Genomic DNA, 21,158 nt, shown 5'->3' with positions numbered 1-21,158 from the left:
GAGTATAGGGAGTTAGGAAAAAGGCTGAAAAGCAGGACCTCAATGTAGTACTTTCTAGATTACTCCCGATGTCACATGCTAGTCAGAGCAGGAATAGAAATATAGGACAGATGAATGTGCAGCTGAGGAACTGGTGCAGGGGCAGGGTGTCAGTTCTTGGATCACCGGAACCTCTTCTGGAGCAGGAGGGACCTGTATAAGAGGGACAGGTTGCACCTTAGCTGGAGAGGAACCAATAGCCTGGCTGGGAGGTTTGCTGGTGCTACTCTGGAGGATTTAAACTAGATTGGCAGGGAGATGGGAATCAGGTCAGTAATTAGAGAAATTGAGAGGAGGGGAGATGTCAGGGTCAGTAAAAACAGACAGGAGCAAAGTAATAGACATGATGGGATGGACAGTTTGAAGTGTATTTGAAAGCTAGGAGTGTTAAGGGTAAGGGTGATCAACTTAGAGCATAGATCAGTACATGGAACTGTGATGTTGTCGCCATTACAGACACTTGACTAAGAGAGGGACAGATCTGGATGCTTAATGTTCCAGGGTTTCAATGTTTTAGAAAAGATAGAGAGGGAGGTAAAGGAGGTGGGGGGGGGGGGGGGGAAAGGAGTTGCACCATTAATCAGGAACAATATCACCACTGCACTCAGGGAGGACATAATGGAGGGCACATCCTCTGAGTCTATATGGGTAGAACTCAAAAACAAGAAAGGTGCAATCACTCTGATTAGATTATACTACAGACCCCCCCAATAGCCACTGGGACATTGGGGAACAGATATGCAGGCAGATTAGGGAAAGGTGGAAAAACAACAGAGTTGTTATCATGGGCAACTTCCCCAATATAGACTGGGACCTCCTTAGTGCAAGAAGTTTAGACAGGGCAGGATTTGTTAGGTGCATCCAGGAGGGTTTCCTAAATCAGTTTGTAGATGGTCCAACAAAAGGAGAGGCCATACTGGACCTGGTGTTGGGAAATGAGCCTGGTCAGGTGACTGACCTTTCAGTGGGAGAACATTATGGGAACAGTGATCACAACTTCTGATGTTTTAAGATACCTATAAATGAGAATAAGTATGGATCTTGCGGCAGGGCAAATTGGGGCAGGGCAAATTACAAGAGTATTAACTGAGGAGAGTTAATTGGGAACTGCTGTTTTTGTTGGGTGGGTGGAATGTGCTGCCAGGTTGCTGATGGAAGCCAATATGATAGAGGCATTTAAAAGGCAAAAAATGGAGGGATACGGACATTGTGTAGGCCGAAGGGATTAGTTTAGTCAGGCATTTAATTACTAATTTAATTAGTTTGGCACCACATCGTGGGTTGAAGAGCCTATTCCTGTGCTGTACTGTTCTATGATCACCACATTATAGGAAGAACGTGATAGCACTGCAGAAGGTGTAGATGAAATTCACCAGGATGTTGCCTGGGATCGAGCAGTTCAGTTATAAGGAGAGACTGGAGAGGCTGGTCTGTATCCACTGAAGCAGAGTAGGTTAAGAGGAGATAGGACTGACGTATGTATAATTATGTGAAGTAAAGATCAGGCACACCACAGGGAGCTTTTCCCCATATAAGTAGTGACAGGTGTTTCAGTAGTCAGGGAGATAGATAGGCATTTCTGTGACTGCGAGCAAAAGTCCGGGATGGTTATGGCCTCCCTTGTACCAGGGTCACAGATGTCTCTGAGCAGGTACGGAGCATTCTGAAAGGGTAGGTTAAACATATGGGATACTGAGGTTGTGGACCATGTTGGTACTAACAACACAGCTAAGAAAAGAGATGTGGTCCTACAAAGGGAATTTAAGGAGTCAGGTAGAAAGTTGAAAAGTAGGACATCTATGGTTGTAATCTCAGGATTGCTCCCTGTACCACATGCTAGTGAGTACAGAAATAGGAGGGTGGGACAGATGAATGCATAACTAAGGAGAGGGTGCAGGAGGGAGGACTTTTTGGATCATGGGATTCTCTACTGGGGCAGCAGTGACATGTAAAGAAGAATGGGTTGCACCTGAACTGGAGAGGGATCACTCCTTGCAGGGATGCTAACGAGTGCAATTCAGGAGAGTTTAAACTTGTGAGGTAGGTGGGTGGCAGTGTAGCGAGGCTGACTCATATGTAGGAATTAGAACAGGCAAGTCCAGTGGGCAGAGCAGACAGACACAGGTGGGGAAACATGAGAAGGCTGTCAGGCTTAACTGCACTTTATGAAAGGGACCTCGCAAGTAAGATAGATGACCTGAGAGTGTGGATCAGCACTTGAGATTATGATATTGTTGCAACCACAGAAACATGGCTGAGGGAAGAGTAGGAATGGCAACATTCTGGGGTATAGGTGTGACAGAGAGGGGTGAAATTGGGAGGGGCTATTGCAAGGCTGAGCAGGGAGAGCATTACACCAGTATTAACAAGTGTAAGGGGATTTAGTGGGCTGGTCCTACTAGGGAGGTGGCTGTACTTAACCTTATCTCAGGGAATGAGGACAAACAAGTGATAGAAGTGTTTGTGCAGGATCCCTTTGGGAACAGTGACCATAGTTCAGTAAGCTTCAAAGTAGTTATGGAAGAAGATAAAGTTGGTTAAGGTAGAGCCCTAAATTGTGGGAAATGCGGTTAAGCCTCTAGTGTTCGCTGGAGACTGGACCACAATGGAGAGAAGGTGATCCTTTCAGTTTTTAGGGACTTGCTCAGAGCCCATTGCGAGAATGGAGGAAAGAAAGACATAGTGACTTTCACAGTCTTAGAGCTCTTATGGAGAACAAAGGACATTTGGAGATTGCAGTGTGGGAAATGTGGTAGCCAATGGGCACATTTTCCACAAAGAGCAACAAGGAAAAGACCAGATTACCTGCTTTTAAAAGCTGCTTGTAGGTTGACTTTTCACAAATCACTTCCTGTCTGAACTCAGGACCAGTCATGCCTACACTGGTGTCAGCCAGTAATAGTAATCTGTAAGTTTGGTTAACAAAACACACAGGGAAATGTTCGACACAACCTAATGAACAGTAACAGGTTCAAAATGTAGTTCTAAGCCAGAAACAAAGAAAAACTAACAACTTGTTGCGTATATATATTCAAATGTTTATTGAGTTCCGAGAAAAGTATAAACTGTATAGAAGAATATACATTCACACATACAAGCATATTTCTGCGATATATTTAAAATACATCTGGCATACAGAATAGGTCAAAATGTAGATGCTGTGTAGCATAATGCGTATGATATTGATCTGTTAATCTAAAGGTCTGAATAACTGCTCTGAATGCTAACTTCAGATCCCATTCCAGCAGCTGGGTGTTTAAATTCAAGGTTAATTAAATATGGAATTAAAAAAAAATCTAGTATCAGCAATGGTGACCATGAAACTAGCGGATTACTACAAAAAAACCAACTATATCCTTTAGGGAAAGTAGTCTAGCCTGTATGTGATTGACTCTTAATCATCTTGTGATCAAGCCACCCAGTCGTGACAGACCTGGTAGTTGAAAAAGGAGGCTCACCACAACCCTAAGAGGAATTAAGGGTGGACAACAAATGCCTTGCCAGTGAACTCCGCATCCCATGTATTAATAAAAGACATTGGTCAACTTTCAGATATGTTTTCTTGTTGCTAATTGTTCACTGCATTTCTGCAGCTGTAAAATTAGAATCAGAGCAATTTAATAATATTGGCAGAACAGTCCAGGAAGGATAAAAACACTGACCACGGTAAACAAAGTGATGGGAAGTTTCACCACAAGCATTAGAGATCAGTCTCTGGATTCATTAGTGGAGCTAGCGGATGCAACCTCAGGAAAATCAGATTACACACACAATGATATACCTTTCAGTGATATCACTGCTTATTTTTCTAAGACCCAGAATTCTTCTAGGCTCTGTGTGCTTAATCTCCCCTCAGAGTACAAACCTACTGTTCCAGGAATCAGTCTGATAAACCTTTGCTACACTTTCTCTATTTCAAGTATATACTCTCTTAGGTAAGGAGGCCAGACCTATAAATGATATTCCAGATGTGGTCTCATCAGGACCTAATATAATTAGAGCAAGATATTTCTACTCTGTAATCAATTCCTCTTGTAATAAATACTAACATGCCATTTGCTTTCTGAATTGCTGATTTCACTTTTTCAAAGAACAACCAGATTCCTTTGAAAACTGATATCATTCAATTTCTCACCATCTAAAAAAATACTGCACCTTTCTTTTTTTTCTACCAAAGTAGATGACCTCACATTTCTTTCTATGTTGCATTCCATCTGCCGTCTCTTGCCCATTCTCTTAACCTGTCTATTTACCCTTGAAGCCTCTTTGCGTACTTCTCATAGCATTCATTGTCCAATAGTTTTGTATCACCTGGAAACTTGGATATATTACACTTGGTCCCCTCATCTAAATCATTGATATAGATCAGACCCTGCTCTGATCTCTGTGGCACCCTATTAATCATATGATCTTGATCTGAAAATCACTTGTTTCACCTGTAATTCAATCCTCAGTCCACATCAGCATATTACCCCAATGCCATGTGCTCTAATTTTGGTTAATATCTTGTGTGGCGGCTTATCAAAGGTCTTCTGTAAAGTCATAACACACCACATCCATTGCTTCCCCCTTATCTATTCTGATAATTACCACTCAAAAATCCCAACAGAATTATTAAACATGACTTCCCTTTCATAAACCCATGTTGACTCTAACCAGTCCTACTATTATTTTCTATATTATTCTCTTACCACCCCTGGAGCCTGTTCATCAAATCCAATTGAAAGAGGGAAGATGGCAAGAAGCAAAAGCTGACTCATGGATTGGGAGCTGAGACTACTTCACTCTGTAAGTAGCTGCGATCTGGAATGCACAGCCCCAGGAGTGGTGGAAACAGTCAACCAGAGCCTTCAAAAAAGAACTGGATGGACACTTGAGGAAGAGCAAGTTGCTGGGCCATGGTGAAAGTGCACACAAATAGAGTGATGGGATAAACCTACTAAGTGCCAATGTAGACCCAGTGGGCTGATTGACCTCCGTGTATGCCATAACAATTCAATGATTCAATGGTTCAGTAGGGTTCAGGTGAGGAAAACCTGAGTATGGAAAAGTGTGGGAAAGAATGAAGAGATGAGAATGGAGGACACGTGTCAAATATGGTGTTGGTGTTTCAGAAATGGATGCTTGACAGAACCTCTAGAAGCCGCCCTTTGGCTTATTGCAGTACATTATGTTTCAGAGGGAGTTTTGTTTGGTTAGTTCACAAACACTCTGTATGCAATTGCATGTTAAAATATCTTTGGATGGTGAAGATCCAATTCAACATAATTTTTAGAATAGGAAGATTGACTTCTTAACATTGTGTCTCCAGGTCATATCTACACCATAGTCATTTCCACATCAGAACACACACAGTATTGCTGCTTGCTGAGTTCACTTTGTTCTGGAGCAGTGCTGACGATGATTCCCAGATCCTTATAACAGCCAGTTTTCTTGACTATCTTCATTAGAATATTCTTTAGGTGTCTCCTAAACCTTTCATTCACAAAAGCATAGAGGAGTGGATTGAAGCAGCAGTGCGTGAAAGCAATGGACTCTGTCACCTGCAAAGCATAATCGAGCCTTTTGCTCACCTCACAGCTGCCAATCACACCAAGATCCTCCAGGGAATGCAAGAAAAGGACAATGTTGTAAGGGAACCACAAAACAAAGAAAACAGTGACTAACATGATGACCAGTTTTAAGGCTTTGTCCTTGCCAAAGGATCTGGACTTGAGGAGGACAGATGCAATCCGAGTATAAAAGAAAATCATTGCAAAAAATGGAATGATAAATGCAATGATGTTGACCTGGAGTTGGATTGTTGTCTTCCAGAACACTAGTTGATCACTGCCATAGTGACTGAGACAGGTGTACCTATCACCAACTTTCCTCGACTGGCTGAAGATGAATTCAGGGATTGTAACCATCATAGCCAGGGTCCACACAGCAGCACTGATGATGATACTCTTGCAGATTGTCCTATGGTTCTTCATAGAGACTGTGTGAACAATTTGCAGATACATGTCCATACTCATGCAAGCAATGAAGAAGATACCACTGTAGAAATTCACAGTGTAGACTGCACTTATTATTTTACACATAGCATTTCCAAAGATCCACTCTGAGGTCAAATAAGTGGCCCAAAAGGGAAGGGATACAACAAATAAAAGGTCAGAAATGGCCAAATTCAGAAGGTAAATGTCAGTCATTGTTTTCAACTTGAGATACTTAACGATCATGAGGACAAGGAAACTATTACCTAACATTCCAAACACAAACACTGCAATGTATAGGACCGGGAGGAAAATCTTCCCAAAGGCTTTGACTTCCTCCTTTGCACAGGGAAGGTAGGGAGTGAGGTCAATATCGCTGTAGTTATAATCCTCGCTGTAGTAGGTTGTGTTGGTGGAGGAGTCCTCCAAACTAATGGAACTCATCTTCATGGAAATAACAGAAGAAACTTGGTTCCTTACTGAAAGAAGAAAATAAGAATATTGTTAAGGATACTTCAACAGAAAACCCAATGATTTGCTCTTGGTCAAACACAAAAGAGTTAAAAAGAATTATTTTCTTGTCCAACTGAGAAGGAAACACAATAATGCTTTTGTTTTGTCACAGGCATTAAACCTTTCCTAATGAGATATAAAAGACAAAAGTTTCTAACCAACTCTATGCTGAATTAACTAAACATCCCTAGAAAGAACCACATTGCATTTATATAACATTACCCTTGATCTCAGGATGACTCAAGGCATATTAAAACCAATGAAGTACTTTAGCAATGTACTATAGTCAATATGGTAACATAATGTATATCAAGATTAATTTACACCCAGAAAGCTCTGACATACAACAATGTGATAATGACGATATACTCTGTTTAACGATAGAACATAGAACAGTTCTGCGAATGGACCCTTTGGACAACGACGTCTGTGCTGAACACAGCGTCAAATGAAACTAAAGCTCTTCTGCCTGTACGTGATCCATATCCCTTCATTTCCTGAATATTCATGTGTCTGTTTAAAAGCCTCTTAAACAGCACTATTGTATCTGCTTCCACCACTACCCTTGGCAGCCTGTTCCAGGCACCCACCACTCTATGCATAAAAAAACTTGCCTCACACATCTCCTCTAAACTTTCCTCCTCGCACCTTAAAAGCATGTCCTCTAGTATTTCACATTTTTACCCTGGGAAAAAAAAGATTCTGACTGTCTACTCTATCAATGTCTCTCATAATTTTATAAACTTCTATCAGATCTCCCCTCAGTCTCTGATGCCTCCGGAGGAAACGACCCAAGTTTGTCCAACTTCTCCTTATAGTACAAAAGAAAAGTAAGATAATATGCCTTAATGACTACCAACCAGTGGGCCTGACATCCATCATCATGAAGTGCTTTGACAGGCTGGTCATGGCACACATCAACTCCTGCCTCCCAGACAACCTCGACCCACTGCAATTCACCTATGGCTGAAACAGGTCTACAGTGGATGCCATCTCCCTGGCCCTACACTCAGCTCTGGAGCATCTGGACAGTAAAAGACACCTATGTTAGACTATTGTTTATTGACTACAGCTCCACCTTCAATACTATAATTCCAAGCAAGCTCGTCACCAAACTCCGAGACCTGGGACTCAACACCTCCCTCTGTAACTGGATCCTTGACTTTCTGACCAACAGACCACAATCAGTGAGGATAGGCAGCAAAATCACATAGATGCTACGGCCAGGAAAGCTCACCAGCGCCTCTACTTCCTCAGGAGGCTGAAGAAATTTGGTTTGTCCCCTTTGACTCTCACCAACTTTTACCGATGCACCATAGAAAGCATCCTATCTGGATGTATCATGGCTTGGTACAGCAACTGCTCTGCCCAGGACCGCAAGAAGCTGCAGAGAGTTGTGGACACAGCCCAGCGCATCATGGATACCAGCCTCCCCTCCTTGGACTCTGTCTTTACCTCTCATTGTCTTGATGTAGCAGCCAGCATAATCAAAGACCCCACCCACCTGGGACTTTCTCTCTTCTCTCCTCTTCCATTGGGTAGAAGATAAAGGAGCCTGAGGGCACGTACCACCAGACTTAAGGACAGCTTCTACTCCACAGTGATAAGACTATTGAACAGTTCCCTCATACAATGAGATGGACTATGACCTCATGATCTACCTTGTTGTGACCTTGCACCTTATTGCACTGCACTTTCTCTATAGCTGTGACACTTTGTACTGTTATTATTTTTACCTGTACTACATCAATGCACTCTGTACTAACTCAATGTAACTGCACTGTGTAATGAATTGACCTGTATGATCGGTTTGTAAGACAGGCTTTTCACTGTACCTCAATAAACCAATACCAATATCAATACCAATAACAATACCGATACCTCCAGCATGATTATTCTCAACACTGGTGCCCCACAAGGCTGCACCATCAGCCCTCTACTCTACTCCCTATACACTCATGACTGTGTGGCCAGATTCTGCTCTAACTCCATCTACAAGTTTGCAGATGACACTACCATAGTAGGCCGTATCTCAAATAACGATGAGTCGCAGTACAGGAAGGAGATAGAGAGTTTAGTGACATGATGTCGTGACAATAACCTTTCCCTCAATGTCAACAAAACGAAAGAGCTGGTCATTGCCTTCAGGAAAGGGGGCAGTGTACATGCACCTGTCTACGTCAACGGTGCTGAGGTCGAGAGGATTGAGAGCTTCAAGTTCCTAGGAGTGAACATCACCAATAGCCTGTCCTGGTCAAATCATGTAGATGCCATGGCCAAGAAAGCTCCCCAGCACCTCTACTTCCTCAGGAGGCTAAAGAAATTTGGTATGTCCCCTTTGACATTCACCAACTTTTATCGATGCACCATAGAAAGCATCCTATCTGGATGCATCACAGCTTGGTATGGCAACTGCTCTGCCCAGGACTGCAAGAAACTGCAGAGGGTTGTGGACACAGCCCAGCACGTCATGGATACCAGACTCCCTTCCATGGACTCTTGTCTTTACCTCTCGCTGCCTTGGTGATGCAGCCAGCATAATCAAAGACCCCACCCAACCGGGTCATTCTCTCTTCTCTCCTCTCCTATCAGGCAGAAGATACAGGAGTGTGAGGGCACATACCACCAGGCTCAAGGACAGCTTCTATCCCACTGAGATAAGGCTATTGAACAGTTCCCTTATACGATAAGATGGACTCTTGACTTCACAATCTACCTTGTTGTGACCTTGCACCTTATTGTCTACCTGCACTGCACTTCCTCTGTAGCTGTGACACTTTACTCTGTACTGTTATTGTTTTTACCTGTACTACCTGAATGCACTCTGTACTAACTCAATGTAACTGCACTGTGTAATGAATTGACCTGTACGATTGGTACAAGTGACAATAATAAACCAATGCCAATACCAATAGCTTATACCTTCTAAACCAGGCAGCATCCTGGTAAACCTCTCCTGCACCCTTTCCACTGAATCCACATCCTTTCTATAATGGGGCGACAAGAATTGCATGCAATATTCCAAGTGTGGCCTAACCAGCATTTTATATAGTTGACATTGACTGAGGGATCAAAGACTGAACAACTCCCTTCCTTGTCTCTTTTCAGAGAGGATAAACAAGGCCTCAGTTTTATTTTTCACCGTCCCTTGACTCTGTCTACACTCCCCAATGCCTCGCGAAAGCAGCCAACGTAATCAAAACCCCCAAAACTGGTCCTTCTCTCTTCTCCTCCCCTTCATCAGGCAGAAGATACAAAAGCTTGAAAGCACACATCACCAGGCTCAAGGATAGCTTCTATCCTGTTGTTATAAGACAATCTTTATTGTACAAGATGAACAGACATCTTGTACAATAAAGGTGAACTCTTGAACTCTCAATCCACCTCATCGTGGCCCTTGCATCTTATTTGACTACTTGCACTGCACTTTCTCTGTAACTAACTGTAACACTATATTCTGCACTCTGTTATTGCTCTTCCCTTTGTACTACCTTGATGTACTTATGTTTTGGAATGATCTGTCTGGATGGCATGCAAAACAAAGATTTTCACTGTACCTTGGTGCTTGTGACAATAATAAACCAACACCAATTACCAATTACCAATTACCAAGCAACATCTCCAACAGCACAGTACCACACAGGGGGATTAGATTAGAATTTGGTTCAAATTTCTGGAGTTGGTTTTGAAACTGCAATCTTCTGACTCAGCAAGAGAATTCCTCACAGAATCAAAGCTGGGAGAAACGATTGGGTTTAGTGTCTGTGGGTTAAAAAAAAGGAGATTCCAGATTCCAGATTCCTGATTCCTGATCGAAGGTGTGAGAATGCTTGTCTGTGTGTGTGTTTGTGAAACCTTCTGCATTAAATAGGTACAGTATCTGTGGGAGTCTATGGGCTTGTAGTAGATATTGATGGATAGCTTGTCTCCTTAGATGGAGACAGAGAGATCCAAACCAGGAAGAGAAATGTCAGAAATGCAGACAACTGCACATTAGGGCCATTCAAGTAACTGGAATCTGCCCTTACAGAATTCACAAACCACCACCTGAAAATTTGAGGTACGGAAAAAATCTGCTCTCACAGAATTTATGTGGAAAAAAAAGTAAATAAATAAGCACAAAATTTATTTTTTTTCAATTCATGTTCCTTGATGCATGTACAGATGACACAGTTTCGCATTATGGAAAATTGTGACACGGACCATTTTCTAGGAACAGGACCTCCATTCCTCCTCCCCAAAATGTGGGGACTGTTCCACATAGTTCCACTTCCCTCCTCCTGGTTTCAGTGAAGGGATTTTTTGTGCCTCGGGTCTTCAAAACCACAGGGGAAGTGCACTGGAAGACCAGGTTCTCCTTCTCCAGTGTAGCTTGTGTAGTGGAGGTCCTCCCACAGGGACTTCCAGGATCCGGAGCCTGTGGCAATGAAAGAATGGCCAATATATTTCCAAGTCAGGATGGGGTGGGAGGTGGAAGGGAATTTGGAAGTGTTGGTGTTCCCATATGCCATATCCTGGATTCAGTCAAATCAAATCCTGCGTTAGTGTTGTGTACTCTCCCGTGCTTCTGTTCTCTACTAATTGTTTTCCTTCTTTCCGTCCTACTAAACACACAATTGCTTTTATTTGTAACCATGGCTCAGGAAACAACATCCAGCTGCTATTTTAAGGTCCTGGACAGCTGGCTGGTGGGTGATTCTTTTATATTGTGTGCTATTTGAGTTACAGTATTGTAATAAATCTGTAAAGGAAGAGAAACAATAAATGCACTCAATTGCCAGAAGTATAAAGGCAATGAGAAATCGTCCTTGAGATAAAGTGCATTCAACTTCTGTGCTCATTTTCCCCAATTTCCAAACATTATTTATTTTGTTTCACAGATGTGCTACTTTCAACCACATAGCTTGTTTTCATAAAGGGGCTTTGAATGAATCAAAGACTTTCATAATAGGCAGTCACGTTGCACAATCTTTGATCCTCAGAGTAGTTTTAAGCATTGGCTGGTGGAACTGTCCTGTGTAGTACAGAGTATTATCAGAGGTGCTTTCAGTTGGGATAAAGTCCTGTTTGCTCTCTTAGGTGGGCTTAATCAATGTCATAGCAGTACTGTAAAGAGTAGGAGAGCCCTGTCCAGTACTTGTCCTTCACAAAAACAGATAACCTTTGGTGTTTGTGGGACATTGCCATAGCAAACTAAATTGTTCTGTTTCTTAGCTATCGTGCTGACTGAGGAATAATTAATTATTAGTTAGAATAGTTGGAATAACTCCTCTGTTCTGCTGCAGAACCCCAGTGCACTTAACCTTCTCGGTCTCTCTTTCTCTCTCTATCTCTCTACCCCCCACACACACACACACACACACACACACACACACACACACACACACACACACACACACACACACACACACACACACACACACACACACACACCCCAAAGCATGGCGACTGATTGCATGCTCTCTGCAGATCCACTCATTACTTCTATTTTAATCATTACCTGTGTAATGAATTGATCTGTACAAACGGTATGCAAGGCAAGTTTTTCACTGTACCTCAGAACATGTGACAATAATAAACCAATTCCGATTTTCCACAAGTTGTTTTATTTAATAAAGTGCATTGTTAGTCTAACTTACAGTGATCCTCTAGTGAGCACTGGATGGTTCTTCAGTGTTGCTGTAACTCAAAGTAGCAGAATGATCAATTCATTTTTAAAAAGTGATGGCACTGTGACAAGGTATGGGATTCCTCCACAATCTTCAAACAATCACTGCAGTTGTGAGGTGGAGGGTCATGGCTGAACTGGAGAGGTGAGCATCTTTTTGCAGAGAAATATTGAATGGAACAGTGAGATGTGAAGATTACTAGCCTTTGAGTAGTGTGGTGTTAAGTCACTAGAGATTGATCCAGAGACATGAGATTGAATACCATTATGGCATCTGGGAAATTTCAATTCAGGTAAATAAATAAGGAACCCTTATCAATCTTGTTGCAGTAATTATGAAACACCTGGAATTCCAAAAGAAACATCTAGTTCACCAATGTCTTTCAGGGATGGAAATCTGCTGTCCTTACCCAGTCTGGTCTACACGTGACCCCAGTTCAATCAATATGATTGCCTCTTAACTAACTCTTCAGTTCAGAGGCAGTAAGGGATGGACAATAAATGTCTACATCCTGTGAATGAATGTGAAGAAGTGTCATGTGCGGTGTGTAGTTGAAGGAACCATGGAAACTACTGACACCAGAACACAGCTGACTTGAACTTTTGTTCCTCAAAAATCACAAACTTTGTACTTGCTTTCCCTTTGGCTTTGAGTTTCCAGGAAACTGACTCTACTTTTAATAAATTTTCAAGAACAGGCACATGGTCTCACTGTTACCACACATCAACCTCCAAACCTTTGAAACAAAAGGTTTTTTATCGGGAACCAAAACATAAGTGCCAGAATGAAGGTTAGTTGTCATGGAGTCAAATAGAGTTTTACAGCATGGAAACAGGCCCTTTGGCCCAACCCCTCCATACCGACTGTGTTCACCAGCAAGCTAGTCCCATCTGCCTGCGTTTGGCCCATAGCCCTCTAAACCTCTCCTAATCATGTACTTATCTAGATGGCTTTTAAACGTTGCTAATGTGCCTGCCTCACCCACTGTTTCTGGCAGCTCATTCCAAATATGTACTATTCTTTGTGTAAAGAAGCTGCCCCTGGTGTCCCTTTTAAATTTTTCACCTCTGACCTTAAACCTATGCCCTCTTGTTCTTGGCACCTCCTTCGTGGGGAAAAGACTATGTGGTTTCACCCTGTCTATGCTCCTCGTGATCTTATATAGCTCTATCAGATCACCCCTCAATCTCCTACATTGCAGGGTATAAAGTCCTAGTCTATGAAACCTTTCCTTGTAACTCAGGCACCCAAGGCCAGGCAACATCCTGGTAAACCTTGAAGGGCAAAATTGTACAAATTGTTTTGATATTTACTGGAAATTGTTATAATGTGATACTGTTATATTGAAGTAGCAATCGGAGTGTGTGAAACAGAGGTCGTACTTAATCGTACTGGGCCCATACCCTTACAATGGTATTTAGTCAGTATCAGTATCAGTCATCTGGTCTAGAACATAGAACATAGAACACTACAGCACAGTACAGGCCCTTCGGCCCACAACGTTGTGCCGACATTTTATCCTGCTCTAAACTCTATCTAACCCTTCCCTCCCACATAGCCCCCTATTTTTCTATCATTCATGTGTCTATCTAAGAGTCTCTTAAATGTCCCTAATGTATCTGCCCCCACAACCTCTGCCAGCAGTGTGTTCCACACACCCGCCACTCTCTGTGTAAAAAACCTACCCCTGACATCTCCAATCACCTTAAAATTATGTCCCCTCATGTTAGCCATTGTCGCCCTGGGAAAAAGTCTCTGACTGTTCACTCGATCTATGCCTCTTATCATTTTGTGCACCTCTATCAAGTGACCTCTCATCCTCCTTCTCTCCAAAGAGATAAGCCCTAGCTCGCTCAACCTATCCTTGTAAGACATGCTTTCCAATCCAGGCAACATCCTGGTAAATCTCCTCTGCACCCTCTCTAAAGCTTCCACATCCTTCCTATAATGAGGTGACCAGAACTGAACACAATACTCCAAGTGTGGTCTGACCAGAGTTCCATAGAGCTGCAACATCACCTCGCGGCTCTTGAACTCAATACCTCGACTAATGAAGGCCAACACGTCATACAGCTTCTTAACAACCCTATCGACCTGTGTGGCAACCTTGAGGGATCTATGGACGTGGACCCCAAGATCCCTCTGTTCCTCCACACTGCTAAGAGTCCTGCCATTAACTTTGTACTTTGCCTTCGAATTCGATCTCCTGAAGTGTATCACTTCATACTTATCCAGGTTGAACTCCATCTGCCACTTCTCAGCCCAGCTCTGCATTCTATCAATATCCTGTTGTAATCTACAGCAACCTTCTACACGATCCACAACACCACCAACCTTTGTACCATCAGCAAACTTACTAACCCACCTTTCCACATCCTCATCCAAGTCATTTATAAAAATCACAAAGAGCAGGGGTCCCAGAACAGATCCCTGCGGCAAACCACTGGTCACCGACCTCCAGGCAGAATACTCTCCATCTACCATCTATGGGCAAGCTAATTCTGTATCCACACAGCCAAGTTTCCCTGGATCCCATGCCTTGTGACTTTCTGAATAAGCCTTCCAGGAGGAACCTTATCAAATGGCTTACTAAAATCCATGTACACCACATCCACTGGTCTACCTTCATCAATGTGCCTTGTCACATCCTCAAAGAATTCAATCAGGCTCATGAGGCACGACCTGCTCCTCACAAAGCTATGCTGACTGTCCCTAATCAGCCTACGTTTCTCTAAATCCCCATAAATCCTGTCTCTAAGAATCTTCTCCAGTAATTTGCCCACCACTGAAGTAAGACTCTATAGTCTGTAATTCCCAGGGTTATCCCTACTTCCTTTCTCAAACAAAGGAACAACATTTGCCACCCTCCAATCATCTGGCCAGTGAGGATGCAAAGATCGTCACCAAAGGCGCAGCAATCTCTTCCCTAGCTTCCCATAAGAACCTTGGATATATCCCATCTGGCCCCGGTGACTTATCTATCCTAATGCCTTTCAATAGTTCCAGCACATCCTCTTTCCTCACATCGACATGCCCTAGCATATCAGTCTGTCGTACCCCATCCTCACAAACGTCAAGGTCTCTCTCTTTCTGGTGAATACCAAAGCAAAGTATTCATTAAGGACTTCCCGTATCTCTTCTGACTCCAGGCACTTGTTTCCTCTTTTATCCCTGATCGGTCCTACCCTCACTCTAGTCATCCTCTTATTCTTCACATATGTATAGAACGCCTTGGGGTTTTCCTTGATCCTACTCACCAAGGACTTCTCATGCCCTCTTCTTGCTCTCCTAAGTCCATTCTTAAGCTCCCTCCTGGCTACCTTGTAACTCTCCAGAGCCCTGTCTGATCCTTGCTTTCTAAACCTTAGGTAAGCTTCTTTCTTCCTCTTGACAAGATATTTTCGTGTCAACCATGGTTCCTTCGCTCTACCATCCTTACCCTGCCTCAATGGGACAAACTTATCCAGAACCCCATGCAAGTATTCCTTAAACGCCCTCCACATTTCCACTGTGCACTTCCCTAAGAACATCTGATCCCAATTTACGCTCCCAAGTTCCTGCCTAATAGCATCATAATTCCCCCTCCCCCAGTTAAATACTGTCCCATATCGTCTGCTTCTATCCCTCTCCAAGGCTATGGTAAAGGTCAAGGAGTTATGGTCACTGTCTCCAAAATGCTCTCCCGCTGAGAGATCTGGAACCTGATCAGGCTCATTGTCTCATACCAGGTCCAGTATGGCCTCTCCTCTAGTCGGCCTGTCCACATACTGTGTGAGGAATCCTTTCTGTACACACCGAACAAGCTCCGTCCCATCTATCCCCTTTACACTAAGGAGGTGCCAATCAATATTAGGGAAGTTGAAATCACCCATGACAACAGCGCTGTTATTTATTATTTATTGTCTGTTAACTATTTGCTTTCTTGAAAGCTGCACACGTTAATTTTTGTCTGACAGGATGTGTGTCGATGTTCTTATCTGGTGGAATAATCATAGCTTTTGTTTATTATTTAAAATAATTGCAAGCATTTATTTCCCTGAGTAATGGCACCATCATGCTTAGCATTATTGACTGCTTACTTGAAATCACAGGGTGTAAGCATTGCACAGGGCAAAAACTTTGGGCTGGTATTTCCTCAGAACTGATACCATACACTGGCTTAATTTCTCTAGCAAAGCCATGGTGGCAGAACAAGTCAAGCTCCAAGGAGTTCCCTGGGCCTGTCTCTTCCATAATTTCCCCTCCTTTTGTCAATGACCACTCCCTTTCCCCCAATCCAAGATCACAAAACATGAGAAAATAGGCAATCCAGCTCCTCACGCCTGCCCCACCATTCAATATGATCATTACCGATCTATGCTGGCCTCAACTCCTTTCTGTGCCAGTTCTCCATAACTCTCGATTCCTCAATCTTTCAAATATTTATCTATCTCCACCTTAAATATATCAAATGATCCAGTCTCCACCACCCTTGGGGGGCAGAGAATTCCAGAGATTCACTACCTTCCTACCATTGATCTGTATGGGTGTTATATAAAACCGTAGTTCAATTAAAATCCTGGGTAAAGGCATCATCGACTGTCTCTGAATGGAGAAGGAACTTGGCTGGCTTTGGGAGGCAGGGTGACGGTGGGTTAATAAAACTACTACAATAAAACTACTTGCATTGGGTCATTGACTGCAACCAAAAAGGATGTAAAAAGTACAAGGTAGAATTTAACAATGCTTACATCTGAAACTCCCACAGCATCTCCCAAACCCATGGCCACTACCATCAAGAAGGACAAGGGCAGCAGATGGATGGGAATATCACACCATCCTGACTTGGAAATATATCTCCAGTTCTTCATCATTGCTGGATCTAAATTCTGGAACTCCCTCCCAAACAGCATCCTGGGAGTACCTATTGCAGTGTTTCAGGAAGGTACTGGAGCTCTGTAAATTCCAAGGGCGTTTATGAATGGGCAATAAGTGCTGGCTTTGCCACCAATGCTCAGATCCTGAAGAATGTGTATAAAAGAAATGAGGACATTCCTTTTTTTGTGGGCGGCCAACTGGAAAAGGAGCACCTGCTTTATGTGTCTCCACAACAAGGTATTGGGAGGTCAACCTGCTGAAGCTTTCTGCTTACCTGATTGAGGTACACATTCTGCCCCTGTGGGGAGCCACCACATATCCGGGTACAGTGTTGAATGTTAGTTGGCAGTGCTGAGTGTTGGAAACGTCAAGTATGGAAGGAGTATTATTAAAATTCACATCTTGAAAACTGCACAACACACCAACACTGAGGGTTGGCAGAATTTTTCCTTCCTATGAAACAAACCCGGACATTCTCCCTTCTCCCCCCTCCCACCAGGCAGAAGATACAAAAGCCTGAAAGGACATACCACCAGGCTCAAGGACAGCTTCTTTACCGCTATTATAAGACCATTAAACAGTCTCCCAGTGCAATAAGATGGACTCATGACCCCACAATCTACCTCATTAGGTCCTTGCACATTGTCTGCCTGCACTGCACTTTCTCTGCAACTGTAACACCTTATTCTGCATTCTATTATTCATTTTCCCTTATATTACCTCAATGTACCAATATGATGAAATGATCTGTATGGATGGCATGCAAATCAAATTTTTTCACTGTACCTCGGTACTTGTGAAAATAATAAACCAATTCAATTCACTGAGATCAACTTGCAGCTTTGTTTGAAACTGACTAGGAAGGAGCCCCAGTCTGAGAATCAGACCTACCCATTCAGGTCCCAATGTATAACCAAGATTCAAGTGGGGGACTGACCTGGTTCAGATATCTGACTGAACAACATGAGGAGGCCATTCAGCCCCACGGGTTTACTTTGCCATTTATTTAGATCTTTGCTGAACTGCATCCAAATCTTCTGCCTTTGCTCCAAAGTCACCCTTACCAAAACCAAAGTTCTAATTGGATCCCAGTATCCACAGCCTCCCCAAGGTGAGAGTTTCCTATTTCCATCACTTCTTCATTTTGATCTCGAGGTCTATGTTCATTATACTACTTTTTCAATTATGTTCCTTTACATCAACACCTATATAAAGGGCCAAAGTGATTCACAACTTCCACTAAAGCCGTCCTGACTCCAGAATAGACCTACGTGACTTGGCTGTTCACTGCTAAACCTGCAGGTTGAACTCTCACTGGGCAGTTGACACTTCACAGGAGACACAAGAGACTGCAGATACTGGGATCTAGAGCAAGACACAAAGCACTGGAAAAACTCAGCAACTTCATCCAGATGAAGGGTCTCAACCCAAAACTGTCCATTTCCCTACATAGATGCTGCTTGACCTGCTGAGTTCACAGGAGCTCACATGATAATTGAGTTTGGCACCCAAATTGTGATCTAATTTCCAATGAGCTGCAACAAATAACAATGCAAATGCATCCAAGTGATCAGATGATGGTTGCATCAGTTGGAGGTACAATGAAAAGCCAGAGCAACTTCAGTTGCAGGCAATGAGCTTAGGTCTTTGTCTGGTTCTGTGATATCTGAGGTCTACCTTCAGGAAATTTCACACTGCTGAATCAGCTTCTGCTATCTTTCATTTTTTAGTGTTAGTCACTGCTGGTCCCATGTTTGAAGTTATTTTGTCACGTCATCATGTGATACAGTATGGAAACAGGTCCTTCAGCCCATTGAGTCTGAACTGGCCATCAGGGATCTATTTACTCTCATCCAATTTTATTCTCCCCACATTCCCATAAACTTCCCCTGGATTCTACCACTCACCTGTACACTAGGGACAATTTACAGTGGGCAGTTATCTTACCAACCTGCATGTCTTTGGGATGTGGGAGGAAACTGGAGCACCTGGGGGAAACCCACACAGTCACTGGGAGAACATGCAAACTACACACAGACAGCACCTGAGGTTAGGATTGAACCAGCACTGCTGGCGCTGTGAGACAGCTGCTCTGCTAGCTGTGCCATTGTGCTGCCCTTGTACATTGGGTGCCTCAAGGAGCTTGTAACCACTCACTGGAGAGACATGGTATTCCTGCTCCTCATGTCCACATGAATGCCCAGTAAGTGAGTTTGCATCATCTTACCCATTGCCACCTGCAGGCTCAATTCACCTCTTGCAGGACTCTGAGGGAATTCTGCTCTCCATTGACTCCCAATCTTGTCAAATTCAGAATCCAGTTCCAGAATTTGGATTGTGTATTTTTGTGCATTTGCCGCACAATTAAAATTCAATGCAGAGGAAATTTACATTGTGCCTAATTTTTTTAGTCCTCCAACTCTCTGGCATGGTAACCAAGAGAAGAGCTCACACTGCAATTTTGAGATGTGACTGTATGGATCACAGAAACAGCATCCTCAACTCTCGGGATGTCTGGCATGTCACTGTTACATCCAAAGTTGTGGAGGTTGACAGAGAAAAACCTGCCCTAGTAGGATGGCTATAAGCAAAATACTTCTCTATTGTGAGGGATCACATTTAATGCTTCCCCTATTCCTCACAACCTCTGCTCTTCATAAGCCTCCCCCACCCCCATTCCTCACCTCGCCCTTCTTCCTTCCACCCCATCAACAATCAAGATCCTAGTTTATTTCCCACAACCATCGACCTGGTCTCCCCCACCCCACAACTAATTGTGGGGTTGGCCCCATCCCCCACCCCATCACACACAGCCCCACCTAACCCTTGTTGTGGCTAGCAACCTTTGCAATTGCCCCCACCTATCAATCCTCAGCCCACACACACCCCAGCCACTATAGCATTCCAGTACCTGCCCTACCAACCCTTACAAAATTTACAGAGATAAATCACCACGGAGCTCTTTCCAGTAAGCAACTGAGCTGGAGATCTGATCATTCAGTTTAACCCCCGTAAGAAAGACTCTGGAGCTTCAGAGAACTAACTCGCCACATTGATCATGAACTTTGGACAAATCACAATCAACAGCATTCAGTCAAGACCATCAGGTTATTTCACAACACCAGAGCATGCACTTAACTAAGAGCCACACTGTTTCTGTCTTTCACATGAGTAATAAGTGAAATTCTGCCTCAGAGCTGTGTCTTATAGCACTCACTCTGAGTACTGATCTCTCAAATTATCAAAAAAGAAGTACAATTAATAAAATATTAATATAACTCAGCTTGACAATACTACATCTCTCTTGCTTTACCTTCGAAGTGGAGCCTTGTTCTCTGCTGCCTTGTCTTCTGTGAGCAACAGCAATCTGTGCTTATTTATATTCTGAACGTTTCCTTTACTAAGCGTCTGGTGTTAGCAACAAGCTTGCTTCGCTGGGTTGCTTCCTGTAAGAGGTGACTGTGCAGGGCCCCCTTTTCACAAGGATCTCCACATCCTTCCCCCAACACTTGCCCTGCCCATCACCAGTCAAAGGCTCCACATATTCACAGGCCTTCTGAAATGCACAACCATTGAGGAACTGCGGTGGACTGGTTTGTGGGTATCACATTTACTCACTGACTCATCAGGGCAGGGATAAGTGTCACAAATTACAGAGTTGTGGAAATTGTGAACTCTGCAATATCAGCATGCCGCTACAACAGATCCAACCTTCTCCCTCTTCCAGGACCCCTAGCCTCTGCCTCAGCCAATCCCGGGATCTCCAGCCTCTGTCTCAGCCAATCCCATGGTCTCCAGCTTCTCAGGGTCTCTACCCTCCCTCTCAGTCACTCCCAGTGTCCTCACCCTCCCTCTCAACCATTCCCAGAGTCCTCACCCTCCCTCTCAGTCACTCTCGGGGTCTCCACCTTCCCTCTCACTCACTCCCAGGGCTTGCTCTCTGCCTAGACTCTGCAGCAGGTCCCTGGATCGGAGCAATAGGCTGCAGTGAATCAAGGGATGTGGACTAAGCAAAGAGGGATAGTTTTTATGATAAAATGGCATGATATAAATACTCAACTGACCTCGAGTGAACTGCAACATGGTGCGGTGTTACAGTCTAGCA

At 43.4% G+C, this 21,158-nt stretch overlaps 1 protein-coding gene across 1 annotated transcript; it reads right to left on the bottom strand.

The window, feature by feature from the left end:
• Window positions 1-3,140: 3,140 nt before the first annotated feature.
• On the bottom strand, window positions 3,141-20,488 carry LOC127570191 (atypical chemokine receptor 2-like). The gene is made up of 2 exons (XM_052015461.1): window positions 20,367-20,488; window positions 3,141-6,493 (listed from the first exon to the last, which is right to left on the bottom strand). Exon 2 carries the CDS (start codon window positions 6,462-6,464, stop codon window positions 5,358-5,360), a length of 1,107 nt encoding a protein of 368 aa, XP_051871421.1. The 5' UTR covers window positions 6,465-6,493; window positions 20,367-20,488; the 3' UTR covers window positions 3,141-5,357.
• Between the last annotated feature and the right edge of the window lie 670 nt (window positions 20,489-21,158).

Source organism: Pristis pectinata, chromosome 5 (genome assembly GCF_009764475.1).
Source record: "Pristis pectinata isolate sPriPec2 chromosome 5, sPriPec2.1.pri, whole genome shotgun sequence".
NCBI lineage: Eukaryota > Metazoa > Chordata > Chondrichthyes > Rhinopristiformes > Pristidae > Pristis > Pristis pectinata.
The sequence above is the reverse complement of the archived record's forward strand: the minus strand, read 5'-3'. Positions and strand labels throughout refer to the sequence as shown.

What these genes read in the sequence shown, in the direction of transcription:
- LOC127570191 (XM_052015461.1), bottom strand. Translation starts at nt 6,464, where the DNA reads ATGAAGATGAGTTCCATTAGTTTGGAGGACTCCTCCACCAACACAACC.